Source organism: Clytia hemisphaerica, unplaced genomic scaffold, assembly GCF_902728285.1.
Source record: "Clytia hemisphaerica strain Z4C2 unplaced genomic scaffold, Clytia hemisphaerica genome assembly, whole genome shotgun sequence".
Taxonomy (NCBI): Eukaryota; Metazoa; Cnidaria; class Hydrozoa; order Leptothecata; family Clytiidae; genus Clytia; species Clytia hemisphaerica.
In genome coordinates this window covers 150,091-165,601 of record NW_027104588.1, presented here as the reverse complement: position 1 = coordinate 165,601, position 15,511 = coordinate 150,091, and the positions used below count along the sequence as shown (strand labels likewise).

At 36.8% G+C, this 15,511-nt stretch overlaps 1 protein-coding gene across 1 annotated transcript in view; it reads left to right on the top strand.

Moving 5' to 3' along the window:
• LOC136823578 (S phase cyclin A-associated protein in the endoplasmic reticulum-like) overlaps positions 1-15,511 on the top strand; it is a 37,453-nt gene that overhangs the window by 14,343 nt on the left and 7,599 nt on the right. The window contains exons 14-30 of the mRNA XM_067079759.1: positions 1,370-1,440; positions 1,649-1,730; positions 7,493-7,552; positions 7,948-8,040; positions 8,723-8,818; positions 9,174-9,301; positions 9,656-9,721; positions 10,189-10,318; positions 10,817-10,935; positions 11,390-11,513; positions 11,717-12,000; positions 12,602-12,742; positions 12,996-13,072; positions 13,536-13,687; positions 14,101-14,162; positions 14,936-15,026; positions 15,432-15,511. Coding sequence (XP_066935860.1) covers positions 1,370-1,440; positions 1,649-1,730; positions 7,493-7,552; positions 7,948-8,040; positions 8,723-8,818; positions 9,174-9,301; positions 9,656-9,721; positions 10,189-10,318; positions 10,817-10,935; positions 11,390-11,513; positions 11,717-12,000; positions 12,602-12,742; positions 12,996-13,072; positions 13,536-13,687; positions 14,101-14,162; positions 14,936-15,026; positions 15,432-15,511 — 1,856 coding nt within the window. The remainder of the gene's footprint in view (positions 1-1,369; positions 1,441-1,648; positions 1,731-7,492; positions 7,553-7,947; positions 8,041-8,722; positions 8,819-9,173; positions 9,302-9,655; positions 9,722-10,188; positions 10,319-10,816; positions 10,936-11,389; positions 11,514-11,716; positions 12,001-12,601; positions 12,743-12,995; positions 13,073-13,535; positions 13,688-14,100; positions 14,163-14,935; positions 15,027-15,431) is intronic.

The following is a 15,511-nucleotide window of genomic DNA, read 5'->3' as shown; positions in this document are numbered from 1 at the left end:
TTTTAGTTAATCGATAGAACTTATCAAGGGTCCTTTGTTAACGGTTTTTTTCGAAGTCTGAAAATCAAATATCTGAGGCTACCGACGGATTCAACGTGAAAGGTAGATAAAGAAAATGGGTTATTTGTTAAATTTCGACCACCTGGTGCCGAGAAATGGCATTTTTAATGCGAAAAATCGACGTTTTCGGCGTTTTCCGATGACGTCAGCATTTCTCTGGGAGCATTTTCAGAAAAAATCATTCCCACAGCTGGATATCCCTGAATTAGCAGTATCCGAAAATGGTATGGTTTGTTAACTTTTGATGCTCTGATCTTGAGATATTTCATTTTTAAGGTGGGGAAATATGCTGAAAAACCGCTGACTCAGCAAAAAATAACGATAATTTTCAATATTTAAACCAAAATATCTCGAGATCTAGACATCGAAAGTTAACAAACCATACCATTTTTGGATACTACTAATTCAGGGCTATCCAGCCGTGGGAATAATTTTTTCTGAAAATTCCTCTAGAAAAATGCTGACGTCATCGGAAAACGCCCAAAACGTCGATTAAAAATCCCATTTCTCGGCACCAGGTGGTCGAAACTTAACAAATTACCCCATTTTCTTTATCTACTTTTCATGCTGAATCCGTTGGTAGTTTCAGATATTTGATTTTCGGACTTCAAAAAAACGTTAATAAAGGGGGGACCAATGAAGTATAAGCCCGAAGGCCTAGAATCGAATCTCCTTGGTAGGATTTGAAGCCAACAAATCCTACCAAAGTTGCGCGGCCTTGAGCGGCTCGCCTGATTTTTACACAAATGACAGATTGAAACTAAAATTTACCGCTAAATTTCGAAAAAAATATCAATCGTAAACAAAGGAATTGCTAGATTCAATCTGTCGTCAAAAATACAACGCATTTTTTAAGGCTTCTCACTTTTTCTTGCCTGAGAAAGGTTAGAGATTCTACTCTAGCCCTTCGGGTTTAAACTCAATGGGGTGACCCTTGATAAGTTCTATCGATTAACTAAAAATCGATTCACTCGAAAACTGCAGGAGATTCTACACCCTATTAGGGGCATAATAGCAAAAATTTGCCCTGATCTAAGGGGTGCCCTACGAAGTGACACAATTCACTACCTCGGCCGCTGGTCTATCATTGCCTAATTATCCTCCTCTAAGGTACCTGATTTCAAATCTGTTCAAATTTCTATTTTGTCCGTCGAATTGCTTAATTATTTTCCTCCTTTTCCGTACCAAAGGCTCAAAGGCTTCCTTTCCTCATTAACTTGAAAAAGCTACCATCGTGTCTGACGTAGTCTGATGGAATTTTCGAAAACGGGCGTCAAAAACGAATTTATTATATTTTTCTTTTTTATAGGCTGCGAAATGGCAAAAAGAGAGGACCGAGCGGGAAAAAGTGAGAGAAGAACAAGCAAAAGGAAGACAACGGTGAATATTTTGATCTGATCTTTTGAGAAAGAAATCGGTTCCTAATGTCAAAGTCATCTTAGAAAAACTTCTTGGAAAGAAAGTAAAAACTGAAAATCACTATTGGATAGAATGACATTTTGCGATTTTGCTTCGTTATTTAAAAGCAGGAGGGCTTTGGGCTTTGTTTTGCGTAACTTTATTTTTCATCTTTTTTCCCAATATCAAGTGATCGTGAAATGAAAGTAGCTGCAAGAAATGAAGCTTTACAACAAGCTACCGAAGAGTTGCAGAAACGAATCGAACAAAAGGTTTGGCGCTATATAACCTTCCTTTTTGGACCTACCTCGGACGTCCTTTAATTTAACCTTCGTTCGTTTGGGCCAAAAAGTGCTTAAAAATGGATTTTTTTGTGTGAAATTGCTTGATTAGTTTTTCCTGATCTTTTACACAGTGATGCGAAATGGTTATCCTTAAAATGTAAGACTTCAAGATTTTAAAAGGAATAATGTAAAATTGGTTACTCACCATTTATCATAGTTGGACATCAACCAACAGGATCACTTCTTTATTTAATTATTCGACTAGAAGAACAATGTTAACAGCTTCCGGCCGGACGAATCTTGTATTGATCGACATATTTGTGATCCAGTGTTGTACATCGTGTTGTAACATAACGTAACGAAACATAAGTGTGTGTATCTTGTATCTGAGACCAAATCAATCTCAAAAGTGTTCCTGCAGCAATAACATAATGTCAACAGAAGTTTAATGTTCAATACCAACAATATTTACACTATATACATTTGGCGGGTCTTCTTATTGACTTGGAAGGCCAGCTTCACCAGCCAACACCTTCATCAATAAGGCAGCAGATGCTGTAGATTTTGTTAAGCAATCTGCCAGTTGTTTTGAGGCAGGAACCCATTCAATCGTAATGAGTTTGCCTTGAATCATTTCTCGTAAACAGCAAAGGTCAATCATAAGACCTTTATCTTCAACAACTGTAGATGTGTGAACAGTGTCTCTCAATGATTTACTGTCTGTGATACAAACAGTCGGAAATGTTGATTGGTCTGAATCATAAATCTCACAGAGTAGTGCTTTGATTAATGCTGCATGTTCTACTGCTTCCTGTAGTGCAAGAGTCTCAGCAGCAAGTGGACTTTTCACAACACGTTTTACTTTCTTTGAAGTCCAGACGATTGGCGCAGAGTGTCCATTTTCACCTTTAATCAGGATAATGAAACCTCCTTGAGACTTAAATCCTGGAAGATTAGCGTGTGATGCGTCACTATAAGCATACAACGTTGACTTTGAAACATCACCAATATTAGGTAAGTGGATCTGAGCAGTTGAATTTTGAAGCTTTCGAAGATACTTGTTCGCTAATCGTATGTCATCTGTTGTACCATCTTTAACACGATTACTTAAATCACACGACGCAAAAGCTAAATCAGGGCGTGTTGTGTTTGTTTGACACCCATTGTATCTGACCAATTAAAGCTTTCAGTTGTAACTTTTCCTCTTGAGTAAGATTACGTTTTGATGTATTTTTTAATTCAATAGGTTGAAGTGTCTTAATGTAGTCATTCTGGTGCATTGCTACGAACTCTCCTGTCTGGTTGATGTCCAATCCTAAGTACTGGAAAGTTGAAAACGACTCTTTGCTTAAATCAAATGATTTCTGAACATGTGATACAATTTTCTCATGGAACAGGCGTGTTCCAGCGTAGAAGAAATCGTCAACATGACAACATAAAAACACCTTGAAGCTTTCCTTTGTTTCTCCAAAAGAATAACGCTTGGTCATATTTGCTTCTTGTGGCACCAGCTTTAACTAGTTCCTCAGCAGCTTTAAGATACCACGAGCGAGGGGCATCATTTAAACCGTAAACAGTACGTTTCAATTTCCAAAGTTTTGAGGTATTCGCCTCTCTTGGCGGTTTGAATGAATACTTCGCGATTAATTGGACACCCTTGCAGAAAAGCAGCTTTAATGTCCATAGAGTGTATTTTCCACGAATTGCTCACGGCAATTGTTGATACGAGACGAAGGTTTTCCTTACAGATAGTTGGGGAATCGGTACGAATTTCAGTAGTGATTTCCTCAAAACCACGAGCGACTAACCTTGCTTTCACGGTGTTGGTGTCCTTGTCAGATTTCTCGGTAATAACCCATCTGGTCGATACTGTCTCTTGACCTTCATTGTCAACCTCCTCATAGACATTGTACTCGGTCCATTTCTCTAGTTCCTTTTGTTTAGCTGCTAATACTTGAGGGTTGTTACTGGAACTGTAAAGGACTTCTCCTTCAACTGGCTGCCATTCAATATTTTCAAAATCAACGCACTTAATAACACCCGACACTAAATTTTTAACATTAAACCAATGTTTATTCTTGCCATTAGCTTTTCCAGCACGATTAACAGCGATAAACTTTTCTTCCTTATTGGTATCTGGGTCAATGAACAAAATCTGCTGTCCAATACGAGGAAGCCGAATTTGTTGAGAGTTACTTTTATTTCTACGATCAGTCTTTTTCTTATCTCCCACCGGTTGTGTTGTTTCAACTGTTTGGATCTCTGATATCTTTTTGTCAGGTTTAGGAAGCTTAGGCTCTGCGATCGGGTTTTCAACTGGAATCATAACTGTTTCATTACTAACAATATCGATGTCGAATAGCTCTGGAATGGGTACTTGTGGTTGTTCATCTTCATCTGGTACGATAAGTATTTCTTTTGGTGATGATCCCGACTTCTCCTTATTTGCTTTGGTCAAATGGCATGGACTTACTCGTAAAACATTTCCTCCGTGACGCACAACAACAACTTTTCCGTCAATTCCGATAATGGTACCTGGACCATGCCAATCCTTGTCTGAATTTCGTTTGTAATAGACTGTATCTCCATTATTAAACTCTTTGCTCGTTGTTGTTCGTGTTTGACGTGATAACGCTGTTTTGATTCTTTTACTGGATTCAGCTTGGATAAATGCCCTTCTAGCAGAGTGAAGAGCATTCAAATGTTCAGCAACAAGTTCACTTGACGTTTTCGTTCGAAGGGCTGGTAACTGAGATGTCAACGTGGACGGAAGATTTGGGTTACGGCCGAAGACTAACTGATTAGGACTGTATCCCAAGTTGTTGGACAAAGCATTTTTCGCACTTACAGCCCAAACAAGTGCATTCTGTATGGAGCACTGAGTGTCAGCAACAATTTTGTGGATCATGTTTCCTAGAGTGGCATTATGTCTCTCGACTACCCCATTTGACCATGGTGATTCAGCAGCTGTAGAAGCTATCGATACATCTAAAAGTTCTGCTACATCACGAAGCAGTTCATTGTTAAACTCTCCTCCATTGTCAGCAAAGATTGATTGTGGTGAACCGAAAATAGCAACCCAGTGTTTCAAGATTCGTCGTCAACTATCACCTCCTTGTGTTTGGATTTGATGACGGACGCCGCAGAGTAGCGAGTAAATAAATCGATCATATGAAAAACAATGTACTTTTTATCGTTAATGGTGATGAACTTTAAATCCATTGCAAGGCAACCATTAAATTCTTTGGAAAGCGATAACGATACGACAGGTCTGGCTCTGGCTTTTCGGTAACGGGTACAAACGTCACATTCCTCTGTAACTTGATCGATAAGTCTCAATAACTCGTCATCTTTGATTTCTGCATCTTTTACGATAGTTTTCAGTTTTGTGGAATCAACAGGATGTCCAAACTGTTTATGTAGCTTAACAGCAATAGACTTTTTCTCCTCTTTCGACTTTGTGTTTAAATCATTTATTGTAAGATATAACTCAATTGGTGCTTCAGGTGCGATATTACGATTGACAAGAATCTGCTTTGGCGAAATAGGAATACAATAATGTCCGCTTGAAGTGTGTTGAAGTTTTATCTCTGTACCGAAAAGAGTTATCGTGTCTTTAACAAAATCAAGTTGTCCACCGGCTTCCTTTATACTATGCTTGGAAAGTAAGAGAGGTACCTCACAGTCGACTACATCTGTAAGGATATGTCCTGGTTTTCCACCGATGTTAATGGGAATGTTTACTTTCTTCAATGATTGATAAACTTGACTAGGACCGAATTGATACGACTTCTTACTTTTTGTTTCTGTTACATCTTCGCGATTTGGTAACGAATCGAGATAGCAATTTAACCAATTCTTTCCGCATACATTCGAAGGGCACCCTGGATCAATAACTGCACAACTTAATGTTTCTGAAACCATCTGCTCAAGAAAACATAACTCGACTCCACTTTCTTGCGTAAATAATTGAATTTTCAAATGTTGTAATGATAAGTCCTTTTTATCCGCATCCGGACAGTCACGATAGTAATGATAAATTGAACCACAAATTTTACAACGAGTAGGGTTTCCATTTTCATCTGGACAGTTTCGATAACGAGTTGATGGCTGTGCTTGAGGAGCGCGACTGTCCCTCTTGACGGGATCCTCGATAATTAGCTCCTCCACGTCCACGATATCGACTACCTCGGAAATTTCGTCCTCGATTAGCATAATAATTGTTACGAGAATAATATGCTTGTTCATTTTCAACTAAAAATATCTGACGTATCTTCAGTTGTTTTATCATCGGTCGTACACGAATCGTAAATAGCTTTAATCTGCCGTTTCATGTCATCATACTTCAGTTCTGCAATAGTGGCTCTGGCTAAATCACGTTTACTTTTTGGTAAATTAGCGTTTTTCAACAATTGATAAGCTAGTACTGGCGATGGTAACTCAATTTTATAAGTTTTCAGTTTATGATTGAGTTTGTTCAAAACTGATTGATATATTCTGCGATATTCATACTCGTATCTCTTTGAAACGTTTCGAATTGTTCGTATGCAGTAAACATTGCCTGATCTTTTGACACTGCATAGAGTTCTCTCAATTTGGTTATAAGCACATCTCTAAACCCTCTTCGACATTTAGCTGTTCTTTCGTTAATGTTGCACATGCTTGGCGAACCTTTGGGGATAAACTGAGATACAACACAGGTCCCTGTTTTGTTTTAGCTAAATCAGTTACTAACTGCCACATTTCAATTTCATGTAACCAATGTTCAAAGTCTCCATCTTCGGAGAACGGGGGCAATCCATACTTTTGCCCTATCGAAACAACACCTGCCATTTTCAACAATTAACCACTTTAGTTTATACTTTTATAACAACCAAAGTTCATAAATTTTATCACACTTTAGTAACCAACCAATAATATCTTTACTGCAAACCACCGAATGCTGCTACCATGTAAAATTGGTTACTCACCATTTATCATAGTTGGACATCAACCAACAGGATCACTTCTTTATTTAATTATTCGACTAGAAGAACAATGTTAACAATAATTTTTAGGCAAATTTGGGCCAAATCTCGGATTCGTGGAAGTTAATTCATCATCTCTAAAGAGATGAGTTATCTTTACATGAAAGAAAGGATTGTTTTTGTTTATGCCCAAAACTTAACATGGTTTGATTTTCAAAAAATCATTTGGCTCCTTACCTCTTAAACATCTAAAAGCTAGTGTGTAACAAGTTTCATCAGTTTTTCAAGCTTACACAGCATCTCTATACTATGCTGTTATCTTTTCTTTTTCGTTTGAACATTTTCATATTCATTCAGCATGTTGCCGACTACCTATATTAGGTGTTTGTTATAACAAAGATTCTCAAAATTCTAGTTCTTCTTAGTGCTAAAAGTGTTCGATGATATCTCAGAGCTGTTTAAGTGTTATCATAAATGAGATTTATAGATTTTTGTACTCAGAGTTTAATGCCGACTGTATGGACGACAATCATCAGCCAAATCTCATTCTTAAATAACTTTGCAATGATTCTCCTATAGCATTGGTTAAGTGTTTTATGATACTTTTCATAAGTTTTAAGTTCAATCTATAACTCACTCTTTGAACTGAAATTTGAAATTTAAATCCAAATTTTAATTTGAGTTATACAAAAACGTACTACATAATCCAGGTGTCGGAAATTCAAGTTTTGATAGTTTATAAAGTTTGCGCTAACATTTCTCACCCCTTTCTTTCCCTTTTAGCACATCGAATCGACGAAAAGGCACGAACAGAAATTGTCTGAAGTCAAAGAAAAGTCAAGAGTAAATATTTTTCGTTGCGTTTTTCTAGGTCTTCTCTCGAAGTGCCTACGAAGCATGCAAAATTTCTTGTCTCTAGATAAACAACCTGGGCTGGAAATTCCGTGATACTTTACTGGACCGGGCTTCAAAAGGAAACATGCCCAGTTTTAGACCTGACAGAGCTATAAAGCTGACATAATTATGTATCTTGTTTCTAAATCTGGTCTTCAGCAGCGCGATTCCAATATTTTGGAACTCGGAAAACAATTTGGCGGATACTGAACACCTTTCCACAGGAAGTCTGTCAGCAGTTAGCCTATCTAGCCTGTAAAGGAATTATGATATCTGTGATTACGATGTATCATTATGGTATGAAGGTTGAAAGTGTTCATTTTTTATTATCATGTGCTTTCTAGGCTGCCAGTTCGTCACGCCATTCAACAGTGGAGGAAACACCCAGTGCCGTTCCATACAGTAAACTCAAGAAATGCACTCTCTGTGACGTCGAGGTATATAATACAAAGTACTATGAACGTAAATTTTGCAACCTTCTGAATTGGTGTAAATTAACTACCGCCCTTCCCACGGTCATGATTATGATGTTATTTTCAATACCTGGAGGAAAATAGCATGTACCAAACTCTTCATCGTGGGAAAAAGAACCGTGATCAAAGTTCTTCCGTCTCAGACGGATTCCTGTTTCACATAAATTTTTGTCAAAGTTTTCCATCTCAGTTAGAAATGGTTATTTAGCAAGAAATAGTGATTTTATTCTCTAGAATAATTCCATCAAAGTTTAAAAAATTGGATTTCAAGCAGGTTTTGCATAATACCTTGTATATACATAGTATGGCGTTCATATATTTTTGTTTTTCAACCTATTTTAGATAGGCTATTTTCGCTGTATGATAGGCATTTTAAGAACATTCTTAGTTGTTTTAACTAATAAATTTTAGTGTCTTTCTAGTCAATATAGGGGGTAAGAAATCTGAAAATTTTCTGGCCATACTTCATCGCAGAGGTCTCCGTATGGGTTTTTTTTTATCAAACAGGCAATGCGCACAGAGTGTGCTACGAAACGATAGATATAAGATACACTCTTGTAAGAGTAGTAAATACCGCTAATTGTGGGGATGGGACAGGTTAGGATGAAAAGGACGACAAGATTGGAATTCTTGATTTTTTGTTTAGATATTTTCGGACGTCTACATGGTCAGTCATTTGAAGGGAAAACAACACAAATTAGCCGTCAAAGAAATTAACAAGAAAATCACTGACGCTGAAATGGTTAGAAATCATTTAAAAAAAATTAAAACTTTACTTTTTAAACCTCGCAAAAAGAATGTCGCGTTGTTTTGTTTCGGTGTGATTCAATCATCAATATGTTGACTTCAACCATGAAGTCCCCTGATGATTTCGATTTACTACACGCTTTTTTTATAAGAGTGTACTCTATAGGAATTTGCCAACCGAACACAACCTCTACCATTTTAAAAGCACTTCTTGATGATTTTCCACAAGAAGCTAAGAATATATGTTATGGAAAACACCACTCTTAAAAAACGTTTATTCGAATTCCTTGGCGTTTATTTGGTTTTCTCTAACCCTGATTTTACTTCTCTTTTCCTTTTTTGTTTTCCAGGAAAGCTTCTCCAGTAAGTTCATTAGTGATACAGATGGTATCAATCCTAAGAAACAGAGGGAAAAAGATGAACGCGAGAAAACCTTCAAAAAGCGTGGAAAGAAACTGAAAGCAAGGATGGCTAATAAGTATGGCTGTTTAACTGTCCTTCAGTTTTAACTACTCGTTAAATCTACTTAATACCGTCAAACATCCCTGTGCCACAGACCCGCTAGGACCCCCGCTTCACTGGAAAATTCGGCCAAAGCTTCGTCCGCGGAGGGGAAATTGCCCCACAATTTCAGCTCAATTCGGACAGTGACTTTCATTTCATCCAGATTTGAAATTCAATGTCAAAAATGACTCCTAAAACATCTCCACTGGATTTCTTTAAACTTGGAGTAATAGAATTTAACCGTTGCGAGAAAAGTTCCACCGGGGCTGTGGTGACATCAAATAGCTTCTAAAACTAATTTGAAACTATACTGCATTTTTTTTTTCAGGGGAAGAGAATATGAAAGTGCATTGATGGCCAACATGAAGTTCGTGGAATCCTCGAAACGTGGAAAGTAAGACGATAGGCTTCATTCAATATTTCAAATATCTGAGACTTTGAGTTCATTTTTCCAGATTATTCATGATATTCATAACGTAATGTTTTATACAGAAGCACCCAAAATATCCTGGGCGTTGGCCACTAGTTTTATTGTTTAATTCAATATTAGAGGCAAACATATAACTTTTCGGATGCTTCCTTATCAAACATTGGATATCATGAAATTGAGTATAATTGGTTCCTTACCTTCGTGTTCTATTTCACCTTAGACACTAAGTTTATTTTTAGATTGTTTAATGTTAAAAAATCTTCCATCTCATACGGATTTCCGTCTCAGCGAAGTATATTAAAGATGCTTTTTCGCCTCAAAATTCAACAAAATTCTGAAGAATCTTGCCTAAATTGTTGCTTAAAGTTCACTTCCGTCTGAGACGAAAAACTTTTTAGACCGCTTTAATCGAGATCGATTGTTTTTTTCAGGCTGCAAAAGAACTGTAAGGAGATTAGCAAAATCTTACAGGGACATTCTAACGGTCCATGGCCACAAAAGAAAATTGCATCCATTGATAAAGTTCTTGGTGAGCTCACCAGGGCCTTTGAAGGGCCGAATGTAAGTTGGAAGTGTTCTTGGTTTAATTTTTTAGTTGGGAAACTTACGTCGGTACTTGCATCTCAATACCCGTATCATCCCAGCTGGCACACAACGTTCTTGTTACGTATATCTAATGTTCACAACGTCCATATAACGTTTGATGAACGTTGAAATAATGGTGGGTTCCAGCCGAGAACTCCAAAACCTCAGGAAACTTTCCTTACAAGACGCAATGTTCAACCCGAAATCATTTCTATTTTCGACGAAGTTTTTTTTCTCCAGAAGGCATCAACAACGAAAAGTTATCCAGCTCCTTGTCGTATTCATGGTATGCACAACTGGAGAGTCTTCTGAGAACTTTGAAAATGTTCCACCCAATACGTCAATTTTTCTATTTTTTAAGTGACGTATTGGGTGGAAGATTTTAAACGTTCTGAAGACTCTCCAGTGGTGCATATCATGAATAGCTTGTATATTCAAGATTTTAACTTTAAATGTTATTTTCACTCTTTATAGACGTACTTGGACAAAAGGATCTTTTGTCAAATCGGCGGACTTTCCACTTTGAGTCGAATTCTGCTGTTATGGGACATCTCCAATGTTGACAAATCACCCAAGAAAGTCGTCCCGGCAAAGTAAGTTTAGACATTAGATACCTACCTTCAAAAGGTCACCTGTCTAGTATACGAGGAGAGGCACATCAAAAGAATTCGTCTTAAAAGATTCGCTACATTCCTTTTCGCTGGAATTAATTCTCATCGTGTATTCAATTCCTTTAAGGCACTTCCCTAATTTCTTTGTACAATTTTCGATTCCATGAAGATGTAAGATGTGAGAAATAAAACATCAACCGTTTACATCCTTAGACGCAACTAACACAAACAGTGATAAAAGATCTTCCGTATCAGACAGGTTTCCGTTTCAAAGGGGCGGAAGCCAAAGGCGAGGACAGAAATTTCTTGTGTAAATTCTAAGTTGCATGCATCTGAGACGAAAGAGTTCATTTGACCACTGCGTTTATGAATAAATCAAATGTTGCCCCCTTACTATCCATTTTATCGTTGAGCAATCTTGTTCCCACCTTTTCAGGCTTATCAAACATACAACAGACGTCATTCTCATCTCTTGTAAAGGATGTCTTGAAAACTGTCAATATATGTTGCTTAGCAACAAGATTGCATTGTTGGTCGACCTGTTGGGATACCTTTTAAACGTAAGTTTTTTATTATTTTTTTAAAATTGCACATGTGATTAAAATGTTTCCTTTCTTTTTATGATATATACTGACAAAGCAGAAACGTTTCAAAACCAAAAGGAAAATAAAATACATAACAAAGACCATATGGAAACCATACCAAGGCTATGCTTAACCGTTTTGTCTTATAATTGTCAGATATGATTTGAATTTTGTTACAGACAATCGAGAGTAAAAGCAAGGACACAGCAACAACAGCAACCACATCAGAAAAAGATTCACCGCCGTCGCAACTTACAATCTCGTCAATCCTATCTTCATCGGGAAATCACATCGTTCTGGCGCTTCATCCTTTATTAACGGAATCGGAGGAAAGCCATCTGGTAATGAGTTTGCTAGACACTATCCAATGCATATTGGCACCGTTCTGTCCAAAGTGGCCTATCAAAAAAGACGACGCGGCCATGCCGAAGGACTTTAATCAGCGACTGTTCGATTTTGTCAAGTAAGTTTTCTCAAAGCAATGATGTTTCTATTTCATTACATCAATTAGCGGATATCTTATATAAAACACTAAATGGACTACAGAGAGCCATGCTCAAAACATCATGCGTGTGCTCTGCTCCTTGCTGAAGCAAAATAATGCTCCATATAATACCATTCTCTCGCCTCCTCGTTTTCCACCATGTCACTTATTTGTTCTGATTGAACAAATTGCCGGTACCGAACTCAAGTCTACTACTGTGGTCTCCTCAGCAAAGAGGATGCATTATTTTCCTTCAACTGCTGTGGCTTGAGAATAACAGCTTTACCGAGTGTTTCATATAAAATATTTATGGTCAAATTCCATGCGTGTTTTTATTAAAACATCAAGATTTGTGAAAAAAAGTACGGCTGTTTCAGTCGATTCTGTATGAAGATAACGTTACGAGTGATACGGTTTAAGTCATATGAATTTCGTACGGGAGCTTAAACTGTCTCCCAGTTTAAGAAGGAAAGGACTGGGGATATTTTTTGGGCAAATTAGTCAGAATTACGTGAGTTTCTTTATTTATGTCGCTGATTTTCGCGTTTTTATATATATTCCAATTCCTCTTTCTTTCCAGCTACGTGATATGTGAAAATATTTTCGAGAAACTATCCGAGGTTTTTGCCACAGTACACGGTCCTGTCGAGGACAATGAAACAGTGCTCAGACTACAGACCATTGTCACGTTTATGCAACCTTTGGCCTTTTGCTTGATAAGGTAAGACGAAAAGAGCTTATGAAGGATGTCGTTGATAAATTTAGTTAGAAAGGAATCATTTTCTGAATATCTATATTCAATTATACTTACTCCAAACAAGAGTACTTGGTAATCCTTCGTCTATTTTTGCTACATGTAAAATAGATTTAACGAATCTAAATTTTGCCAGTTGACATCACGTTAACATGTAATTTAACCGTCAGAATATAGAAATTAGCCTATAGTAATATTTTAGTTTATATCTATCTTCCAGACTGGATCAGATTTTCCACAGTAAAAAAGAAGAAGCTAGTCTCTTTTGCCAGCTGATACAAGAAAAATCTTTCTTCGGTAAGGCTTAAAAGTATCTTCCCAAATTTAAGCAGTCTTATTCCACCTGTTTGGAAATTTTAGAAAAGAATTTGATATTATTTAATTTTGAGATCATTTATAAACACTCCGTCATCTACCCGACAGTTCATCTGTGCCATGCCATGCCGGCTTTGTTTGTTAGCGAACATATCTTAAAAATTGAAAAAGTCGACCACTCGAGGGATCGATTTGAAAACGACCGCATGTGCAGATAAAGATTAGGGACCTTACAGTGCAGAGTAATTTTAGTAAATTGAATTTTTAATTTGAGCGAAAATCGACTGTACATTTTTAACAGATTTTTTACTATTACGGGACAGAATTTTTCGAATTTCTTAAAATTTTGCTCGAAAAAGTTGATTTCACACTTTTTACACCCTCATTAACAGTCACATCCTTTTATTTTCAAAGGTATTTTCAAGTTAATTTTATTTTGATTTAGGATTGGTCGCTTTACTTTATTCACTACTACATCAAGGAGCTACCCGTATTTCACCGAGCCCGCTTCCGCTAGGCGAGTTCACTGTATCCATTTTGGTCAAAGTTTTTCGAACAATGAATACGTTTGCTCTTATTGATGTTCCAACTTTTCAGGTAACCTTTTTTTGCCGTTTTTTCGCCCGTCCACTCGAGCACTCGTCTATTTGAACTCACGATAAGTTGAGCTGAACATATGAACAGTATATTTAATCTTCTTTGATTCGCCGTAAATTTGAAAAGCCTAAAAATTAGAAAATTTATTGCAAGAGTCTTTGTAGTCTACGTATCAAAAAGAAATCGCTATAGAGATTGCTATATAATATCGTTTCATTTTTAATTCTAGTCCAGCATGCTAGATGACTAATTCAGATAAATTAAAAAAAAAAGAATTGCACAGACTAATTGAAGGGACAAATTGTAGTTTATACCATAACCGATATTATCCCGTTATACAATTATCGTAACACCCGTATTACTGTATTACACGGAATATAAACAATCAATTGTAATTCTTGCTTTATTTACAGAGAACGCTGGCGGGTGAAGGGACATCTTTCCAATATCGCTCTGTAACAAACTATTTGTTGAGGTAAGATCAAGCTCAAGAATGTCTTTTTAGTTGGTTTGCTCATAACTTCTTCGATCTAAAGGAAATTACCATTTTAAATAGACCAACTTTATACAACTTAAATGGAGAAACAAGTAAGGTAGTAAGGTCTATGGTTGTCTCGCATGCTAGACGACCAATTCAGACAAAGAAGAAAAATTGTCCCGTTACAATTATCGTAAGACCCATTTTATTGTATGGCGGACTGTTCTTCAGTGATTCATTACTAAGATAGCTATGATTTCACAATGATATCTAGCGTTACATATCTCTAAGCGGGATTAAAGTCATAAATTTCATTCAATTATTTATTTTGAACATTTTAACAACACAGCTCTGTTTAATATTCATCAACGCTCTTTATATACTGTCATATTCTGAGTATGTCGCAATCTTTTTTTCTATACTATCTATGACACTTAAAAAGAATGAAACTAGAATATTTTTTAGTTTAACAATTGAATAAAAGGCTTTATTTTTTGCAGTTTAAATAACTAGTAGTCTATATTTGTAAGATCTCATTTGTTACCAAGTTTATACAAAGTATTTGCACTTTGAGGACGGTAGATTGACGAAAGTGATTTGGAATAGCCCACAGTTGTGACCCGCATAATCAAGGACGGTAAAAGTGCTGATTTTACCGTCGTCCCCAGTCAATCAAGACCTTGCCAAATCAAAACTTAACCGTCTCCGTCACCGAAGGCGGGACCTATATTTTTTTAACGTTATGCATGGTATGTTTCATGTTTTTGTAGGTATACTTCGATAAATGATAAGAATGATGAATTGTTACATGAAGTCATCATTAATATCGGGTATTTTACTGTCGTCAATGAAGAAAACCAGGTACATCATTTCATCGATTCACTTGTTCATTCATTCATTCATTTGTTTATCCACGCATTTATTCATTCGTTCATACTTTCTTGACAAGAATAAGATCACCCATTAAAAATACTGAGTCCGATTGTTTTGATTTCTTGCGCGTGGTTGTTTTCGGCTGGCAGCGTCCCTCTGATCTATTTATTGTCATATATGAGGCAAATCGGCCTCCAAAATCACTTCGCCTAGAATTTTCTTACCGTGTAAGTTTTTTTAGGTGAGAATTGTCAGGTCATAGTTTGCTCTATTATTCAATTTTGGTAACTAAAGTTGTATTAAAAAGGTCACACCACATAAAACTTGCTTCGCAAAAGGAGATGGAACTCTACCAACTAAGTTTCTTCATATTTCAAATCTTAAAATTTTTAGGCCTACTTGCAACTGGGTCGTGGGCCATCAGTACTTCAACAGTTGACAACGCTACCCTTTGGCTTCTTCAGTGATCCGAG